Here is a 22,156-nt window from a genome sequence, read left to right on the forward strand (position 1 = left end):
CCTCTCTTGTATACGATACTGGTGGCATCTAACTCAGAGATCGCGCACTTTGGCGTTTTATTTATGTCTTCCATGCATGCCGCACATAATAATACACAACATTTTTATGGCCCTGTTTAATATATGACATCCATAATGAGGCTCGTAAAGTAACTCTCGCACTGAATGAACCTTCCTCAATGGCGCGTGCCTCACATAAATTCACACACAGACACTGCTTGCATTATGCTCCCGCTGCACAGTGTTACGGGGCTAATTTCCGATGCTAGTTGGTCCTGTTTAATAACCGTTTAATTGACTTTTATTTAGAGAGGAAGCAATGGGTGTGAACCAGTGATAATTTTCTCGCCATATAAACAAGGCAATGCGTACCATCAAAGCACCGATTAAAGATGCTTTGAATAATTTGGTACTTCTGGCGAGAATTTAAAATTTAAATAGGTAGTGTTTCACGTCAAAATGAAATCCGCAAAAAAATGTGTAGGGTTTCGAACAGATGTATACAAAAAATTGCCACCACAAGAGCGGTGAACACGCTAAGCCTCCAGAATAATATAGCGCGAATTAAAAATAAAAATTCGTGTATGTTTACGGACGCGTCTGATTTCTGCAAACAAGCTCTGAAGACGCCGGGTCGGGTCTTCCGTGGGATTAACCCTTGAACGGCTGCCGCGGCGGCGGCGGCAGCGCCTCCCCTACGCGCCCCTCCCGGCCCCCTCCACCCTGCGGCTGCGACCGCCCGACTGCCGGCCCGGCCCCCAGCCCTCTCTCTCAGTCAAAAACTTAGTCCTCAATCACTCGCTGCATGCTCTCCGTGGTGTGTGCAGCAGCAGCGCGGGGTCCACGTGGATCCGCAGCACCATGAGTTCCTACCAGTTCGTCAACTCGCTGGCCAACTGCTACGTGGGCGGCCAGCAGCAGCGAGGGGCCGGCACCGCGGGCCCCGCGGCCCCCGGCCAGCAGGACCAGACGGCCCTGGCGGCCGTGGCCGCCGTGCACGCGGCCGCCAACCAGGACTACTACGGCGGCGGGTACCCGGGGGCGGCCAACTGCTACTCGCCCCAGGTGTCGCCGCACTACGGTCCGTACGCCCCCGCGGCCGCCTCCACGCCACAGACGCACCCTGCCATGACGCAGGGTGGAAACGCCGCAGACTACAACCCCCAGCTGGCCGCCGCGGCCGCACACCAGCGCCTCACGGCCGCCACCAGTCTGCAAAGCAACACGTCACCGGGGGCACCGACGCCCCCGTCGGCCACCCCTGTCAGCTCGTGCAAATACGCTGACTCGACGGCCTCGTCGCCGCAGGACCTCAGCACCAGCTCGGGCACCACCCCCAATCCGCAGACCAGCAGGAGTCCCACCGACCCGGCGGCGGCCGCCTCCGCAGCGGCCGCTGGCCAGCAGAGCTCGGCCTCGTCCACTGGTTCCAACAACAACTCTGGATCCGGTGGCAAAAGTAGCGGCAACCCGCCCCACATCTACCCTTGGATGAAGCGGGTGCATCTTGGCCAAAGTAAGTACTGCGTTTCTTGTCCACTCAAAGACTCTTACTGAGGGATTTCGTAGTTACTTAACAGAGTTTTTTAATGGTAATTTAAAATCAAAGTTTAATTTTCTTTTTGTTAGTAATTTGGCAAGCTTTCTGAAAAGAGGAAAGTTGAATGCGCGAAATAGAAAATTCTGGGAAATTGGTTTAAATGTTTGACAAGACCGCGAAATTATTTTGTTGCCTTATCTGTGATTTACAAACTACAGCAAAAGTGCCCGATTCCCTATTAGAATATTTTATTATTACCTATTCGCATATAAGAGAATTTTTTTCTAGTTTAAAATCTTTTAAAAGTACAAAACCATCATTATTTTATTTTTAATTATCATTCCTTCATGACGATTAAGAAATTATATTTTGATAGCTACCATAGGTAGCGTATTTTACAACTTTTGATTTTTTCATATTTCTCTGGACACATCAGGAAATGTATTTGAATATAGCTCCAATTTTAACAAAAATATCTCCGAAATCTATAAAATTTCATTGCTATATCAAATAATTACAAATAAAGTACATTTTTTTGTTCTTATGTGTATTTTTCTTGACTTGATCTTCAATCTTTTTATTGAATGTATTTTATTGTATTTGACTATAGAGCACGAATAAGCAAGAATAATCATAAAAAATACAACCTTACATGTTCAATTTATTCATCTGTTCACACCCAAAATGGGTGTGAAGAGGATTTAGCATAATTAATATATAAAGGAAAGTATAAATATCTTTTTTCAATAATTGCAGGTTTCTGTTAAAAAAATAATTCCATTATATTATAATTATTTACGATGAAAAGTACTAAAAAAGTAAAATTACAAACTAATTTTTCATTTAAAATGAGAATTTGTTCTGTTTCTATGAAATTTGGCAAGTACAAAATTTTCTCATGCCCTTTTACCTCAAATTATATTTACAGTGAAATATTAAAACAAAAATCTCGGATATTCCAGTAGCACTCAATAACTTTTAATAAAAGGCACTGAGAAAAAAGATGTTGTTGCTGAAGTGATTACTAAATAAAAATATGCAAATCAGAGCTATTACCCGCTCGTCGAGTGCGTTCACAGATTAATCGGGAGGCCGGTTTAGTGAGCCATAAAACAAATGGGCCATTAAAGAACACTTACAGGCCGCGCGCGCACTAGTTTGTATCAATTACAGCAATTATCGCGCCAATAAAATAAAAACAGGTGTGTGCTTGGCGTGCCGAAAATAAAACAGGCGGCGAGATGCTTTGCTCTCAATAAAGAGGGCCACGGATTTCGTCTGTTCTGTTAGGGGGATGAAAAGAAAAGTGGTTGCGAGATTCGCCCCGCGACCATAAATCAAACTCGGCAGTCTTTTTTACTGCGGAGCTAGACAGAGCTGCTTTGGCGCTCAATGCATTCACCATCGCCCAGTCGCTCAAGCCTCACCACGCCGGGATCGGAGCTGCCTGCCTTTTATCCAGTCTCCCTCGATTGGCCAATTTTTGCCACTTTGCGTCCTTGCGAGATTGAGAAAGGTGAACTGTTTTGTTTGTTTTTTTCTATGAATCAGAGAGTTAGAAGTAAAACCCCCAAATATATTCAGAATTTGTAGCAAAAAAAAATCAAACTGGCACCGGTATATGAATCGTGAACGCTTAATATGTTACACGCATGGAATGGTAGGTTTCTTTACAGGCCTCAATCGAGAATCCAGCGGAAATAACACAAAAGCTGCAAGTGATAAATTTATAAATTGTCAGCCAAAACAGTAAATTTTCCATGAAAATGGCATTTTGCTATCGCCTCACCTCTATACTTGTTAAATAAAATTACTTTTGACATGATTATCGCTGAGGAAATGAAAAACACAACCGTTTTACCATTTATCCTTTACAATCGCGTGCTCTTTCAATGAGCACTTTCTGATGGGGAAAAATAAACAAAATAATTGTTAGTTTACATTGTAACCCTAAAAGATCAGCCCTAATATTACTTGTTTGCAATCTTTTGTTGACAAACTATTTTATTTTTAATGCAATATTATTAACTTAATTAATTTCAAACGCATAACATGCAGAAACTGCATCGGTAAATCTTGAATGTTTTTCTTCAAATTAATGTATTAAAATTGAATTTTTGTTCTTATAATGTTATTTAAGTTTTAATATATGGTTTTGAAGCACTATCCTTTTGATCCTAGCACAATCAAAAATGTCATCCAGACAGCAGAGGTAAAAACTACTGCCTCTTGGTCACGACAAAAATTGTTCGTTTAATTAAGCGACCAATTAAAATCACATCAAGCAGTCGCGCAAAATTGCGTTGCCGCCGGTGTAAGGCAATTAAACCGGGAGAGCAAATAGGAAGCAGTCAATTTTTCCACTTGGCGGGCCAAGAATAATAATATTTGGTTTGCCGCAGAGCAAAAACGGCTGCCTCGCGCGAAGGAGTAGCAGAAAGAGATTGTCCCTAGCTACTCGAAATCCCTTCTTCTCAGCTGCTTTCATTTTTAATTTATTATAAGCGCTCGCCTGATGTAGGTAAACTTTAAAAATAAACGAACGGACGCCCAGCGGGGCTTTAAGAAATTGGGAAGACATGCAAAAGAAAACAGCAGCAGGAAAATACAAATATATAAGACGACAAGAGAGAGAGAGAGAGCGCGCGTATAGCCAGTTTCTCTTCTTTTTTCAGCACCACCACCTCTGCCACCCTTCCTTTCTTTCTCATCCTCTTTGTTTTTCCTCGGCGAAAAACAAAAGTGAAATTCCCGGCATTGTTTCGTGTGCGATGAGAATTTATTTTGTTTATTTGCGACCGTGCCTCAATTTCCGAGACGTGCCGCCAAACACGAAGCGCCTCAATTTTATGCACGAGCATTCCACGCGGCTCGCGGCCGCGGCTCCTTGCTGATTGCCGCGAGATTTATTGGCAGGTGTGATCTACTCAATTTAAAACAAAAGACCCTAAATTACCACGCCAACTTTGTAGCCTAGCCGAAAAGAAACAGGAGCGCTGCATCAAATAAACGCCCAATTGCTCTCGCAGCTTGATTTGTGGCGTCAAAGATTCGAAAGGGAAAACACCTAATCTTTTTAGATTTTCACTCTTGAAAAATTAATTTGATCCTTTTTTGATGACAACATTTAACTCATTTATCAAATTTGAAAGCTCTTCCTATTCAAAAAAAATTGTTGAGTTATATTTCAATCCCGTTAAATTCTCTAGAATTACAAAGAAATTTTAAGATTCGGTCCAAAGTAATCTATTACCTTGCACACCTCATGATGAAGACTCGTGTGCCAATATAAACAAAGTTTAATTAAGTTGTTAAAGCAAATCGTACGTAGTTTATATAGAGACTACAAGATTTGAATGTCAAATGGAAGGCGCAGAGTATAATATTCACACAGGCGGTTACATAATTATGATGATTATCTCTCATCCCATTTCATTAAATGCTTTTCTTCACAGCAGCAGTGTTACGTACGCCTTTAAGTGTGTACCATTGGCTGAACCTCGATGAAAAAAATAACAGGAAGATAATCGGCTTAACAAACGCAGGCAGGCTCTTGTAAAGTTGTGCAGGTTTTCGAATTCCGCGTGCTGCACAGCCTTAAATCATTATCATTATCATAAAGAATCATTTAATTATAATATGACAGCGGCGGTCTCCTGACTCGGCTTCCTGCAGAAGCAATAAATACTTCTCGAAGTGTACCATCCCATAAATTATATCAAAGTGATGGCAACGCCGTTCGCTGCTCGCTTCGCAGGCCGCATAGGCATATACGCACGCAGGTAATTCAGGAGTTCCAGGCAGTGACTTAAACGAATGGTCCGCAATCAGACCCTGCGTGCGCGACTGCCCTTTTGCATCAAGTGCATTTTCACGCGGGCGAGAAAATATGAATATCCATCAACAAAGCAGCTGATTATTGACAATTATTCACGCTTCATTGACCACCTGAATGCAAAGAGCACACGCCTTTGGAAATGAAATCAAATATATTGTGCCCTCGTGTTTGCGCTTGAAACAAGTTCAGTTTAAAATTAGCAGTTGCGTCATTTTTCAATCTTGCTCTGAGTTAACAAATCCAAACTGCCCTGTATAAAGTTGAATAAGTGCTAGCCGACAATTCTCTAGAATTGGCTGGACTTATCTAGTTGAAAATAGATCTTAATTTACATTATTTAAAAAATCTGTGTAGCAAATATAAATTGCAATCTTTTTGTACGTTTTTCAACCCATTTCCTATCAAACATACCTTATTCCATTCCTGGTTGGGATATATTTTAATCAATGATTTTATGTGATCTCTAACAAGCATATTTGTTTTATAAAAAACTTTTATAATTAGCATTTGATTTTCCAAACAGTTTAACGGTTTTAGAATGCCATGAAAGCCTCAACGAAAAAATAAACATGTGCGGCAATACAGTTGGAATGCGGTAAAACACCTGCCGGAGACAACAAAGTAAATAGGATAAGGAAAAGATACTAGGCTCTTTTTATCGATGTTTCATTGAGATTGGCCTTCAAGAATTAAGTAATTAGTTTTGTAGCGTGGATTTGAAAAAATTAGCACAGCATTAGCTTCTTGTCTATTAAAAGCCTTCTAATTTAACAGTTGACTACGTTTGAGCAAACAATCAAATCCGTGAGAATCCTTGGTTTTTATTCAGCACCAGGAAACACTATATATTAATCGAGTTTGTGCAGTTACAACTATTTTTGTTTTTACCAAATACAAATAATTCATGCGCAGGCAGATGATAACCAAAACTTATCTCTAAGGTTTTACTTTAATTGTTTCAAACGCGGCTGAGGTCAAAAACTCTTCAAACTCATTGCCCCATAAATCCTGTACTGCGTGCAATAATTTTTTCAATTTCCCTTTAGTAAGCTGAGCGCTCGTAAATATTTTAAACGCCACGGGGAGGGGGTCTCTCTCTCTCTCTCTCTCTCTCTCTCTCTCTCTCTCTCTCTCTCGTCCTCCTACTTCACTCACTTGATACGCAATTTTATATAACTCTCGTTCTCGCGCGCAGTGTCTTATATAAAACTGGCTCTTCTGCTTATAAGCGCGGGGTGTGTTATATATATTTTTTGTTCGTTTATTTTCAAAATAGACTCTCACTGCTAGAGATGATGAGGCTCATCTTGTAACCTTTGATGCCATAAATAACCACGCGCGCGCGGCAAGATGGAGTGCGTCTAAATCGTGAGTGAGCCACCCCTGAATTACACATGGCCATTGTTTTTACTACACTCAACTCGCAAGACAATGACGACTCAATCAGCGGCCGCCAAAAAAAACGCGCTCTCAGTCAGTTGCTTTTTGTTATTGTCTTCAAAAATGGCAAAGAGAGAATCAGCACACAATGGGAATTGAGAGCAGGTTTATTTTCTGTCTTGCGTATCTCTGCTGTTTCTCTTGTGTGCACTTTGAGCGAACCAATCATTTCTGGTCTCTTCGCGATGATATGCAGTTGTTATTTTCCAGTTCATTCAGGACCAATTTCGTCACACAGGGGAACAATTCGTTTTCAGTAATTATTTATGAGGCAATGAAAAGAAGGAAGTGAATTTGATACCCTCACAGGTGACACAAATTAACGTCTAATTAACTTGATGATAGCCCCTTGCAACTGCTGCGGTGTGAAAAGATAAAAACGATGCGTGGGAATTCAAAATTATTTATATTTCGGCAACTTAATTTTTTTGCTAATGTATACGTTGCTTTTTTACTATAGAAATTAAAATTTTTTTAACTCATTGCTGACATTCTAAAATTTTAAGTAGTGTGTTTTTTAATGATATAATTATTTTTAAATTTGTAAAAGCTCTGACAACTCTTGATAATTTTGTTTTTCAATATTTAATGGCTTATTGTTATGGAGAATAAAATTAAATTTAAATGAATTTCCAAATTGGCCCGGGTAAAATGGGCCAATTTCCTCGTAACCCTTATGCAGCAAATTAATTAAGGGCAGCAGCAATGGCAATTCAATTCAAAGCACGATTCTTTCGCAGTCAGTGGGTATACAAACTTACGCAGCCAGATCGTGGAGTAGACGGATAAATTGTGAATGGAAGCGTGCACTGCACTGCTGACGCGTTTCGTTTAAAATGTGTGTGAATTGTGTGGCCCGTTCAGGCGTATTTGATTAATGTAAAATCAGCGCGACGGCTGCCACCCCATCGCATTTTAAATGAAAAGCAGAGCCACCTCATGCACGCAGCACACTCTCACATACGCCATCAAGTTCTCAACGCACCCTTTCTACCACTGAAAAAGAGCACGAGCAAAAACACACAAATGCCAATCCGCACAGCAACACAAATATCTCTCTCTGCCTTTTATTTTTTTTTTTGCCTTTACGCGCACGTTTCCTTTCTTTCATTTGTGAAAATTCGCTGTTCAGGTCAATAAATTTTGATGAATGCTCTTTTCTCGCTAAAATTAACTCCAGCAGCCGGAAACTCTTTAGGTGGTCAATTTGATACAGATCACGCGCATGCTGGCTGTTTGACCACCTACATAGGCGCTCACGCTTTCCAGGCACACTCATTGCGCACAAGAAACTTTTAATGGAATATTAGTACATTTTACAAAATCGAATCTGCTAGGTAATATACACAAATCGAATGCATACGCTCTTTGAAACCGTGTCTTATACACGCAGACGTTTCTCTCTTCTGGTGCTCCAAAGGGAAGAACAAAAGGAAATTAGCATGACCACAATGGGAATCGAATTCCTGCTATCCATTATGACAAGTCTGAGGAATGCAGCAGCAGCAGCAGCAATAAAAATTATGTCAGCAACTCGTTGACGTCTGCTGTGCAAAAAACGCGCATTCCGTGAGCACAACGCTAGCTCACACGCACACGGAATTTCATAAGCCCCCTTTCCCTATACTGGAATCTGACCGTCGCATTTCGTGAAATCAATCAATTTATCTGTTCACGTTCATATTTAATTTTGTCTAACGATATGTGGTGCCGAGAAACAAATATTCGAAACAAAGAAATTAAAAACTTTAGAAATAAAATGAAATAATAAAATTAGGATTTATAATTGGTGCTTGCGGTCACAATCATTCAAAATTTATTTCTCGAGTATATATTTAATAGTTAAAAAGCGTAAGGCTACCGCAATTGTGCAAATTTAAAATCGCCACGTATAGGTCTCCTGGAAATTCTCAAAGGGTAGACCCTCCAACATGGCATTTTTCTAAATTTGAGAGTAAAAATCGCACTGAACTTGTCATTTCCAACCGCATGGCACGTATCTCAACTTCTTAAGGTGCGGGCGTTCATTGAAGTGCCAAGTTCACACACCGTGCTGTAATTAGCACCGCACCAAGCATTTAACTAAACGTTCAATAAATCCACGGCGCGCGTGCTTTTGGATAGGCTTCAAAGAGAAGTAGAGTGACAATGGTGCTAATGACCGCGCATAATATGGTGGCGGCATGTCTGCGTGAGGATTGGCCCAATCAGGACGAAAACGCACAGTCATGCAAAGGGCCAAAATGGAAAACAACTTCAAAAGCGTCGCTTTGTGAGCAACTTTTACGCTCACCCACCTCATGAAAGAGGCCGCATTCACCTTGTTTGATGCGTTTTGTTAAATCAGTTTGACAATGAGAACAATCTTATAAAAACTACATGAAAGTGATTAAGATATATGTATTTGAAAGATAACAGGACTATTGGCACTAAATGAAGCCGTTTGCTCTGGCTTTTATACCTGAGTTTAAAATAGCAAAAATTTCAAAGCTTCCTAAATTTGTTTTGAATTTCAACGGTATATGGAACTTCGTAAGGTATATAGTTAATCAGGGTTAATAATTTTTTAATTAGATCCTGAATATGTAAATAAATTTCCATTCCTAAACATACTACTGATTAGGATTTGCACTGAATTTAAAAGTTATTTTGACCGTGTCAAATCGAAATTTTTGAAATTAACAAAACCACTAATTTAATTTTTGTATTTGTATTATTACTTTTATACAATTATTATTTTCCAAGTTTGGGCGTAAAATCATTTAATTTCTTTGCTCTAAACCGTTTGAGATGGTTCAAATTCAATAAATAATCTCCATTGGGATGTGTTTAAAAAATATGGGCCACTAGTTTATGAGGCGATGCAGCCATATTGCTCGGCATTGTTACCAGAAATATTTGCCAAGTCATTTGTCAGAAGTACGTATAAGGATGACTGATCGAACAGACTTTTTGACACCAAGATGTGGCCGACAGATAAAAGTGCAATAAAAACGAGAGACTCATCCCGGCATCATCAATTTGTCACCAAACACAAAACAGAAAATTTCACGTGCTGTGTGGCTATGGCCGATGTTGCACCGCGTCCGCAAACATAACGTTCCATCACCTGGTGAGCGCGCTAATTTATTGGGCGTACTTTTGATTCTGGTCACAAAGTGAACGTTTCTCACACAATAAATTTTCAGCAGCAGAATGTGTCATTTCGAGCGCGACTTGTGAATATAGACGAGCCAATTATCCGCGCGTTTTGATGCGATTTGGGTGCCACCCAATGAGAAATTACTCGTCAACCTCACCTGACGTAACCTGACTTGAATCGTAAATGCAGGCCCTCTCTTTTTGCTGCGAATTTTCTGCAAACGGCTTATTTTTGCAGTCGCTAGGCGTCTTGTCGAAGGAATTTCGACTTATTGCAAAAGCAGACAAGACGCTATGCATATTTATTTTGACATCCAAGTGAAACTACGCATGTCGCGACCTGAGAGAAATAAATTACTGACCAATTTAAATAATCAAATTCACACTATGCAGCCTGGAGGAAATCAGATATAAGGAACTTATGGAATAATGAGTTCTCAAATAAAAATAACACGCGCTCTCACCGAAAATGAGTCTATTGATTGGAATGCTTTGTTGAATTCAATTAATAATGAGTTTTCTGTGTGGAATGAAAATGTGCCAGAATGGCGTGTGTTTGGCCGTGATATTCTTTTGTGTGCATCTCACAGTTACGTTGGTGTAGGTTCCTGAGGATCATTAATCAAAGATGTGAATATATTTATCCATGAACCCAACGCTCTCCAACATGCTGCTCTGCGTCAGTTACTTTATGAGTGCCTCAGATGCCTATCTAGTTTAATAAATAACAATAAAAGAGCTTGCCTCTTATTTTACCCAGAGCGTACTCAGCAAACATTTGATCTGTGCCAATTCTTCTTTCCAAATTCATTTATCACTCGATTTCTTTTAAGTTGTCTCACTTTTTGCACTTGTTTACTGCGGTCTATGGGTCCTAAGTAAATAAATATGCGGGGATCGTTAAGTCAAACTGCGTGTAAATAAAAAAAAATGCTGGATTGACAAATGATCTTTCGTTTAAGTTATTATTTAAAACTACACAACCTCAAGAAGAATTGAGGATGCATTTAGAATTAAAATTTATTTCCAAGATTCAAGTCATGAGTCAATTCAGTTATTGATTTTAGCAGCTCAATGTGTCGAAACGGCACAAGAGGCCACACCTCCTCCGCGAAAAGCTCCTCTGCAGCTAATCCTTAATAAATTGATGCTTTGAGAGGATAACGAGTGTTGTTTGTAAGGAGGGTAAGGTTATATTTGACAGCTATGGTGTAGCTGGTGAGCTGCCTTCCTCTGACAGCGTCTTCTTGAATGACTGTAGAATGCCAGCCAGTGAGTGCATGAATACTGGCTGATCCTAACTAACGCTCAATATTCACCACGCACGCACAAGCTGCCATGTATATGTATATTTTTACCGTCAGGTCCACGTCCATGAGTGAAGGATGTGGATACGATGGCGTGGCTAATTGAAAGCACTCTCGTGTCAGAAATGTTCCACAATTCCTAGCTCATGGCGCACCGAGAGCCATGTGCGGCTGCTTAAATTTCGGGAAGCGGGGTATCAAAACCGATTGGGTAATTAAAATCAAAGGGGGTTCAAAGTAAAAATGTGCAAGATATTAATTTCATGCGCATTCTATCAGGTAATTGCCTAAAATATATCAAGGAGCGGTGGATATCTTGACCCTTTTCACTTTTTGTGCAAACGAGACGGATATTTTGGATTCACAACCTCCTTGGGTGTGACGGTTTGCAAATCTATATTGATCTCGGGCTTCTCTTATCTAAAAACAAAAACAATATATATTGAGCAGATTACTAAGTGGTTTTGACTACTCTTGAATTCAACGCAGAAACCCATGTGATGCTCTCAGAATTCACCAAAGGCCACACGCACATTAATGTGTAAAACTCGCATTCAGCAACGAACTGCTTGTGAGTGAAAGATATGCGATCTAAAATTTAAAAATTGGCCGCGATGACGAGACATACATAATGTGTGGTGAATATTTAAGGCTTGGTGTGACGCCATAAAACAATCGCAGCGCAGCATTTCAGAGCCCATCACAACGGGCAGATATCACACGAGCGCGGCAGCAGCACACTCACCAAAAGTTTGGGAGAGAGCGAGCGAGCGCGAGATTGTGTCGCATGTCTTTCAAATTGTTGACAGCTTCCTCTACAGCTATGATCTCTTCTCGCTGTATCTTATTATCAGCACTCGAGAGACAACGCGAGCAGACACATTCATGAAAGCAGCCAGTCCACGGGCCCAACAATTGAATCAAACGACAAGCGAGCGGCGAAGCCAAATTCAATTAATCAGCCTAAAGGGCACACTTGTTTCAAATGCTGCTGCGTCGAGCAAAGAGTGCGGGGATTGACTGATGATTGGCAGACAACACCTTCTTTCATGCCAAAGAATGTAGCACATACATTCAATGAGTGAGGAAAATCGGCATTAAAAATTTACAGTTGACTTAAGTTGCTAAAATTGATTAATGTTGGTTGAAATTTGTTTGACTAAAAGAATATTTAAAAAAAAAACTCAATTTTCTTATATCTTGGGACTCTGCGTTTTAAGTGTTCTTGCACTTTATTTACTACTTTCAATTTGTCAACGACTTGAACAAAACTGCAATCATATATTTTTTGAAATCTTAATAAATGTGGAAATGGAGTATTCATATTTTAAAAATCGCATTATGCGCTATGAAGCCTATTAAACAGTTGTTATTTATCTACAATAAAAAATAGATAAAAACATGTGGGCGTTGAATTTTGTTTTAAAGGTTAAGTACTATGCTATTATAAAGCCAAGAGAAGCCGGAACGGTGGCTGCGTTCATTACGAAAAATGCGCAACAAGATATAATATTATTCTAAAAAACCTTTATTTTTTCATGTTCAAAATTTTTAATATCAAAATTGTTTCAGCACAAAAGCGAACTTTTTAACAGTTTTATAAGCTTAAAGAAGCTTTTACGACAATCTCAAGATACAAACTCAAAATCCGCATAGAGTTGCAGTGAGTGTTGAAGTCGCTACAGATGAAACGATCGTGCACTAAGCTAAATTAAAATGTTGCAACTACTCTAATTCAGCTTTTAGCTGGTTGTGCGACGGTGGCTCGCTGCTTTGAGGGACAGTGACATTTGCATGTCGCCAACGCCGCTTCGCAAGCTCGTTCGTTTTTATTTAATAAAATGTTGTCTGAACGCGGCTCTGGCGTAAACTGCACGCGCGCAGAGAGCAGTTTTATTTCATTCGTGTTGTGGGCAAAAATTTATTAAAAAGAGATTCCAAGTGAGTGCTCTCTGGCTGCTCTTTCGTCGTCGCCCAGTTTCGGAGATGCGTGTCACCACACAAAGTCGGCAGGCAGCCTCTCTAGCCTTCCTGTCTGTCACTCTGCCATATCAAAGGCAGCTCCGCTCTCTGCTGCGGCTGCTTTAAAAATAAAAATTCAAAATACCATTAGAGCAGCGGACCTCTTACACGAAGCTTTTGTATTTAAGCAGCCTTGGCTTTTTTTCTTAGAGTATTATCATTATATATGCTATTAAGCATTTATAAAAGTTTAGGTGACACACGAGTCGCTGGCAGCGCGCGCGAGATTTTGTTTTGTTTTCTACGCTGCGGCGGCTTGGAATAGCATTAGCATTTATTGACCCATTGAAAATCAATGCAGATTTTAACAAGTTAACCTGGCCCGTGTGGGGAGATAAATATTTTTGAACTTGAAATCAAATCGGATATGAAAGTGGGAACGCACTGCCAGATCTTTAAAAGCAGGGCCACGTTTGAATAAACTTACCAGCATGGATTTAAAGCTTGACGATAGCTCTTTATACAACATGCTCATGAGTCAGGAAAAATGTAATCCAGATCAAGATTCGTAGGCTGGATTTTAAATGAATTGATCATTTGAATTAAGTTATAAAAAACCCATTTGGTTCCCCACAAGCAAAATAGGAATTTGCGTGTCAAATTTCCCAAAAATATTCTGTACTGAAAATCGACTTTCATCCATTTATTCACGAGGGAGATAAATTACAGTGCGAGTATTTGAAACAACTTTATCAGTCGAGCGGCGTCATAAAAAAGCACTTAAATCAGAATCATGTATATTAAATAGTTCATAATGGGCACCTCGGACGAATCGGATCTAATGAAATGCATGCGACCGCCCACTAGACTGAGAGCCAGTTTAGAAAGCGATAGGGTGCGATTGTGTCCGAAATTACGGCAGCATTATGAAAAATGGGCGTCCAGCATGCAGCATACAATCACACGTCCAAAGGATTGCTGCCACCGCCGTCGCTCGCTTGCGTGGAGATGGGCGGTCCATTTATTATATTAAAGCGACGCGATAAGACTGCATGACTGACTGGTCTATGTGAGTGACGGGGTGTCAACCGACAAAACAGCCCAACAGCCGGCCTAATGACTTTCCGATGCTGGAGCAGCTAGCAGGCCGCGTCACCAAATGTATGCAACGCCGCCGTGCGTTGCGTGAATTATTCGTACACACACGCTGCCTCTTGTTTTTTGTCCGGCGAGGCCGCAGATCACGCATGAGAAAGACCCTGGGCTACTCGTGCCTGTATTTTTGGTATAATTAACACGAAAATGTCAACTCGCGTGCACGATGAAGCGAAATTAGGCCGCAATTAAAAGACAATATTTTGCTCGTTAAAACACCTGGAAATTTCATATTTCCTCATTTAATATTCATTTACTAGATCAAGATGAAAACTTGAATACATATCCTCATTAATCTCGTTTTCTTCTTGATTGTTTGAATTTTCAAAATCACAATTTTAATAGTAAATTAGCTGCTGCAAAGTAAAAATTTTTAAAAAAAGGAACAAATATATCTTTAAATTAGAATGAGAAATTTTTCATATATAATTTTAGATAATTTGTGCAGAGATAATAATAATCAAATTGATCCAACACTAGTTTTTACTGCAATTTTGGACAATCCCGGGTTTTATTCGCCAAATTGGCTCTGAAAATTACCTACCCTATGACAAGGGCGGCTGAATGATTTTCAAAGGGGGACTCAAACTTAAGAATGTATTCTTTAGTGGCTTTTTAAATCATTAAAAATTATCATTTCAAGTCGAGATTAATTTTCCTATTTCTTATTAATAAAATAATTTTAATACCAGTCTATGCCTAATTCCATATTATATTCCCTTGCGGAATAAAATGAAAAGTTAAGAGTCGTTTTCACATGTTCTAAAAAATTATATTAAATTGATCTCTGAGAGCAACCTTAAATGTTTTTCATTAATTCAGGAGCTAAACAAACTCAAGTGTTGGTTCAAGGTTAACAAATGCCCACGTGTGGAAAACTCGGGCGGCGTACAATAAAAAGTCAGAGGTCAGCAAGCACAAAAACGCTCCTCAGCCAGCACAAAGAAAAATATTATTGTATGCAAATGAAGCGTCGGCGGGCAAACTTGAACAAATTAGCGGGTAATTAATTAGTCAAGAGTGGACAATGTGCGAGAAAAGAATTTATGAAGTGCCGTCGGCTATACGCGGCAGGGCCCGCGGCGGCTGTTGCGTGGATATTCGTCTTGCGGTCGCGGCAGAATGCGCACGCGGCGCTTTCTGATCTCCATTTATTTTCGACGCCCATTAATAACCGGCCTAATCTTTCCTTCATTTTAAATAAACAATGCAAACTCTCTTTACAATACGTATTGGCTGCTTTTCAAAACGTGCTGGTTGCCTCCGTGCTGGTTGCATAAAAGTGATGCCGCTTGTCAAATGGGTGGGGTGAAATTGGATATTCTGACTGAGTGACACACACGCTGAGTGAACGAGCCCCACCTCCGTGATCACAATCCCTGGCATCCATCACGCTCGCCTTTATCACCTATAGTGTTCACCTTTTCCAGTAGACCTGCCCCTAAAAATTGTTTTAATTTAATTTTTTTATTTATATGCCAGCAATATTTGCTGAGGGCATGAAGATGGAGGTCAACACTTCGTGTTAATTTAAGTTCCGTCTTGAACCAGAAAACTGGAATGTTAAAAGTTTTTAGTTAAGTAAACTCGGATGACGCGAGAGTTGAATATAGCTTTTATTCTTCGCTATCAAATTGAGAATACTGACAATGAGCCTACGAATAAGGAAAAATTTATCTCAAATTCCCATAATACGTTGGCATCCTTAAAATTGTATTATCCGAATAGTCTCTGGTTTAGAGCCATGTAAGAAAAAAATCTTAAAAAAATCCAACAGCCTCAATGGGCTTTATAGCCACAGGGAAAGTCGGAGCAGATCACACACACGTTAAGGAATGCTTTTGCGCGTCGCAAAAACGCTATTCATGTCTTACTAGTGACTGAAATAATATCAATTTCAAAGTGGCAATGTGCATGCTGTCTTGAAAAGCGTTGGCGGTCCCCTTGACAGTGCCACTCCGAATTGTCCTCCAGGCATACTCGCCATACAAAAGTGGCATTTCCTGTGAATTTAGCCGCCCTGTCCAACGCGCAGCGCAGAGCTACTTTTCACACAGCATGTTTGCTCTTCCCTTGAAATTTGAAATGCGAAACTGCTAACCTCTCACAACAGCTGATTTACAAAGTTTCCAAGAGCGTGTGTTATCAAATTTCTAAGATAATATTTCAATTTAAAAATATTGCTTGTATAAAGAGCATGAGAAAATCTGAAAAATCTAGTTCTGATGAACCAACCCAATAAAAATGATCTTAATTTTCGCGTGATTTTCGAGATACGCAAAATTGCGTCGTTTCTGAAAGAGAACTATGGTATATTTTGAACAATGCAAAAGAGAAATGATTCTTGGCAGCTTATATATGACCCCGTGACCTCGTGGGTGGAATTTGTTCTCGAGCTGGCGCTCCCGAGAGCTTTGCTGGCAGTGCTGGTGTAAAAAAGGCCGCAGCAGCTGTTGCCCGATGTCTGCGCCATGCTTGAGGAGGTGCTCTGCAGGCCGTCCGCACGCCCACCTGTCCATCACGCGAGACACGCCAGCAGCCACTGGACCACATCATAGCAAACCCTCCGAAAGACAAACACCCGCGCATTTGCCCCAAACTTAGCTCAGCTGAGATGAGAAGTCGGAAACACTCCCGGGCATAACTGCTGCAACATTAGACTTACTTTTTCTCAACTATAAATGAACAGCTGTTGAAATGTGTGCTGTTGGGTGGTCCAGCTCTAACTTTTTTTGCAACATTTTGCAAAATATAACAGGATGCAAATTTAATAGTGTTTTAAATTAATGTTGTATAATCGCGTTTCCAAGAATATATAACTGTGCACGAATGTTAGAATCATTAATAACGAAAATGGTGAAAAATACTCAAAGAGAAAATTTAAAAATTGCACTCAGGGAGTTTGAATAATTATACCTGGAGGTAATTACAAAGTGATTGATTGAGCAAATATAAACTGAAGAACGCGTCTGGCTCACATGTGTTGAATACACTTGGGGTATCAATCAAAAGTCTCAGGAAACTATTGCTTCCATAGACATTCAGCTGCTAATCGAGCCCATCAATCAAAAGACTGGCCATCACTGACGTCATGGACCGTTGGCCGTGGTCAGGTCTACGACCGCTGTCTCATAATTCTTAATTAAGTCGCCAAATAATAACTTGGCTCTCTACAGACACGTGCTCAACGAGCAAAAGCTGCAAAACACACACAGCTGACTTTTGTGATAAGGGTCATATTTTTTACTTGCTATAATACCTATTTCTTTTAATACATTGATATTTTCCAGAGCATTTTGTGAGAGAGGAAAATGTTTTGTTCATTTCAATTGGACTTCAGGTGAGGTATTTTCCCCGATTAGAGCAAAGATTCTCACACTCCTGCTGCCAGGAAAAAAAGTATGAAAAGGGTTTTCTCCTTCCCGCTGACTGCTTTTACAATTATTGTAGGCTGCAGAACTAATGGTTCAACTATTTTTCACTTCTGACACATCACAAACAACAATTCGTCCAAATATTAGAGGCTTTTGCTGATATATTTTGCTTTGTAGCTGCAAAACACAATACGTGAGATAAAGAACCGACAGGGCTCGAGTTTTTCCTAATCGTTATTGTTGACCAATTGTCGTTTCTTACCCTTATACATCTTGTACTCTTGTTATTTTCGTGGGAGTTTTATTTCTTGTTGAAAACTTCCATTCAAAATTGTGTTGTTTTGACTTTCTCTGCACCTTCATCCTGAACAAATTGTTTGTTTAGATTATAGACCACCCCGGCTGTAGAAATGAAACTGAGTCCTATTGTTGCCAAACCAATTTGTCAAATTAAAAAATCGCTTTACAAAAATAAAGCTGCTCTGATATACTTGAAGATCATTTTAACGGTATGTGTCCATTCATCGTTTTTTCTGACTGTACCATATTGTAGTATTATTTCTTTCAGTTCCTGCAGATATAGATACCAAAAAGAAAAACAGATTTTCGTGGGAATAACGTCTCTATTTGGTGCAATACAATAGTTTTAAGGCCTAGTTAAAATAATACTACTGCCACGAGTTTGAACTATATATTTATGCATTTTACTCTTCTTAAATTAGTTATTAACAAAAAAAACATTGTTGTTGCAGGCACTGTAAATGCAAACGGCGAGACGAAACGACAGCGGACATCATACACGCGTTACCAGACGCTGGAGTTGGAAAAAGAGTTCCATTTCAACCGCTACCTGACGCGGCGGCGACGCATCGAAATCGCACACGCACTCTGCTTGACGGAGCGTCAGATCAAGATTTGGTTCCAGAACAGGCGGATGAAATGGAAAAAGGAGCACAAGATGGCCAGTATGAATATCGTTCCGTATCAAATGCCGGCCCACTTCCTGCCCCCTTCCCACCATCACCTGGCGCACTTTGCACACTTCCAGGGCGACACGCGGTGCTGACAGCAGGACTATAGCCAGTACTAGGCCCTGGTGCGTGCGGTGCGCCTGTAAATAGACAGCCTGTACAGTTAGCTGACTAATTAACCAAGCTTAGTTTTTCAATACACACTCCCTCTCATTCACGAGTTTTGAGCTGAACTTCGCCGCTAAGTAATGTAGCAAGAAAAAAAATTGCTGTTTTCATTATGCAAACTGCTCCAACTGCATCGATTAGAATTTGGTTAGCAAATTAGAGAAAATTTTCCCCTCAGCTCTGGGTACAATTTTCGCACTTGGAGCATTTTGTTGATGTCAATCTGAATTTTATTACTGTGCCATTATCGATACTGATTTTTTCAGCTCTACCCCCCTCAAATTGTAAGCTTAACTAAATTAAATGCCCTGATGACAACTTTTTTATAAAATAAATATTTATAGAGCATCAGACTTAATTCAGAAGTTCTTTAAATTATTCATCAATATCATAGTTGAAAAGCGTTTAATATGTGTGCTAAGTGAGCAAAGCAAATTCGGATTCACACAGGGAAAATATTTTCTGAAATTAACACAAATTAACCACCAATGTTAACATTTAGCGAGCATCGTTGTCAAGTAGAGCAATGAAATGCAATACCTGTAGTGGCTGCAAGTGACTCTGTACTGCCCGAGACAGTTTTTGAGCATGAATTAATTTTATAACTTGTAGTTGTTCCTGCCCAAAACGAAATCCGCATGAAATTTTCACTGTACAATAGTGCGCCGAGTAAAAATTGCAGATCATCAAAACAGAAATCACACACGTGTTGTAATAAACCGATTTTCCCTCGCGATATTAAATACATACTTAATATTTCGTAAATTAAAAGCATGATGTGAATACCATATATATTATTTTAACTTGTATACGAAAGCGACATCATGTAAATGTGCGTGCATGACGCATGGTGCATTATGTAAAATCCGCTATATATTAATTAGGCAAACGAAACCAAAAATTGTATGAGGATTTCAGAACAATATGCAAATGCTTTGTGATCTCATCGAATTGACTACTCTTACTTAATATGACGCATAGAAGTATTTTCCTCTCTGATTTTGAGTGTGAGTGTGCTTGGAAATGGCGGAGGTGCAGAGCTTTTGGTGTGTGTTACAGACATGCATCTCGCCTCGCTGCAGGACGAGGCCATGTGCTACCAAATGGGTCCCTCCATGCACCGGGGCCTCTACGCCTGCGGCGGCCCCTACGGCTAGCACGGGGCTTCCGGGGCCCCGATGGCTTACTCGGGGTACCTGCACCACCAGACAAGGGACTTTAACAGTTGGGCCTGAGCAGCCCAGCGACTCTCAATTCCACGTTCTCGGGACTCTCATTCGAATACTTGTGCGGTTGTGATGATTTTAGTGCGTAAAGTTCGATAATTATAGTCCGTTGTTGTTGATTGATTTTTATTTTTCAAGTGATATTTCGTACACACATACACGAGTATATATGAGTTAAAGTTCAAAGGTAGACGTGCGTAAGAACGAGAATGTATTATTTGTAAACGAACAGGCAAGGCACGAGTGTGCGAAACAACATGAAAAAATATGGATGACCTTTGAGCCGCTTTTTTTCTTTGTACATTTTTGTTACAATTTTCGTCGTGCGTTCTGTGTGCATGTATGGAAACGATTTGAATTGTTAATAGATGAAACACAATATTATTATTATCGTGATATGTAGTTGGTAATATTGATTATTGACAAAAAGACGCGCAATGTAATATGTCCCTTGTTATAAAATACCTTCTGGAGCACTCACGCGGGTGCTTCTTTTGAATATTTTGGCGAAATCAGGATTTTGGAGCAGAAATTTTCACAAACTAAAATCTTAAATTAGACTTAATATTTTTGAACTCTAAAGAAAAAATTCTGGTTTCATGAACAGACTTGACACACTATATATACGTAAAACCAAAAGTATTAGATAAGTTTTTTGAAATTTTCTACTAGCTGATGTATGTACAGACTACATAGAGAGGGACATAATTTTAACTATTCCAACTGCAGCAGCTGTATACGGAAATTATTATAATTGATCTGAGGATTTTGTAAAATACAAAACGTCTCAAGATCGAGTGCCATGGTTTTCATTGCGATTAACAAAGGAAAAGCAAATGTAAACGTGACGATGTTGATGTGTGTGTTTGCGTTGTTGTCTAGTGGAATGCATTGGGTAATTTAAAAACTGCATTGAAAGTATAAACCAGTATGCGCAAAAACGGTATATTTAAAAAAGAAACATGTATTAAATTATGATCAAGCAGGATATTCTCAAAAAATATTTACATTGCATATAAGGTCTCTATTAAGTGTAATTCTGTGTTGATGATAAAGATAAAATGGAAAATATATGAAAAAGATAATAATAACTCCCACGTTGTTTTAATTGACAGAACTCTTTCCCGTTTTACAGAGCAAAAATAATATTTAATCACTTATTTACGCAATCGTATTTTTAATTTATTAAAAAAATCACCTTGAGGATTTTATTGTTCCTGAAACCACACAGAATGTCCAGGTTTACAACAGGGTATGAGGGGAAGCGTACTTGTATGGATTGAATAGAAGAAAAAGAGAAATCGGTTTGCTGCTGGGCCTCTGTGTGCGTATTAGCCGACGCCTGACGTTTTCGTTCTCTCTTGCTGCGCTTTTTCAGCGCACAGACATTGATACTCACAAAAGAGAGGCCAAGATTAATGATGTCTAGCATGCTCAAAACAATGCACTTTCTGCATTTAGGGAGAGAAAATTCGCTTATAGTGGTTCGACGATCAATTTTTAACGCATCCCACAACACCAACAAAAATCATCGATAGGAAAATTGAAAAATAAAATATTTAGTTTTATTTATTAACTCGAATTTTGAGATAATTGTGTATATAATTAGCATCTTTAAAATTGTGCCATTCAATATGAAATATTATTTATAGTTATGATAGTAATTTGAAAGTCAGTTAAAAATAAAGCAAAAAATAATTAGGCAAACCTTTAATATAAAAATAAAATTGTTTTACAATACAATCATTTCTGTTTTGTGGGCATTGAATGGCCCCACCGCATGAATATTGTGTATGCTGGGGGCACAGCTAATTGTGGATTCAAGGCACGCTTGACGAACCAGTAAGTATATGTAACACACAGAAGCAGCGCAGCACACATGCACGACTCCTTATGGTATTGTGAAATGTGTCTATTTAGCATGCAGAAAAACTCAAACGCAGATGAAAGAGCACATTATATATAATGCGTGTAATGTGTGTTTAAGTATACACACACTTACGTTTTGTTGTGAGTGGATACTGCATTCTGGAC

The 22,156-nt window shown here is 39.6% G+C and overlaps 1 protein-coding gene across 2 annotated transcripts; it reads left to right on the plus strand.

The window, feature by feature from the left end:
- The first annotated feature begins 785 nt into the window (after positions 1-785).
- Positions 786-21,214, plus strand: Scr (Sex combs reduced). 2 transcript variants are annotated; one of them, XM_065481642.1, is made up of 3 exons: positions 786-1,516; positions 18,510-18,722; positions 19,956-21,214. In XM_065481642.1, the coding sequence occupies exons 1-3, from the start codon at positions 862-864 to the stop codon at positions 20,051-20,053; spliced, it is 966 nt and encodes a 321-aa protein (XP_065337714.1). In that variant the 5' UTR covers positions 786-861; the 3' UTR covers positions 20,054-21,214. The 2 variants fall into 2 exon arrangements, with proteins under 2 accessions (XP_065337714.1, XP_065337713.1); XM_065481641.1 differs by having other exon boundaries at positions 18,510-21,214.
- The last annotated feature ends 942 nt before the right edge of the window (positions 21,215-22,156 follow it).

This window comes from Cloeon dipterum, chromosome 2 (assembly GCF_949628265.1).
Source record: "Cloeon dipterum chromosome 2, ieCloDipt1.1, whole genome shotgun sequence".
Classification (NCBI taxonomy): domain Eukaryota; kingdom Metazoa; phylum Arthropoda; class Insecta; order Ephemeroptera; family Baetidae; genus Cloeon; species Cloeon dipterum.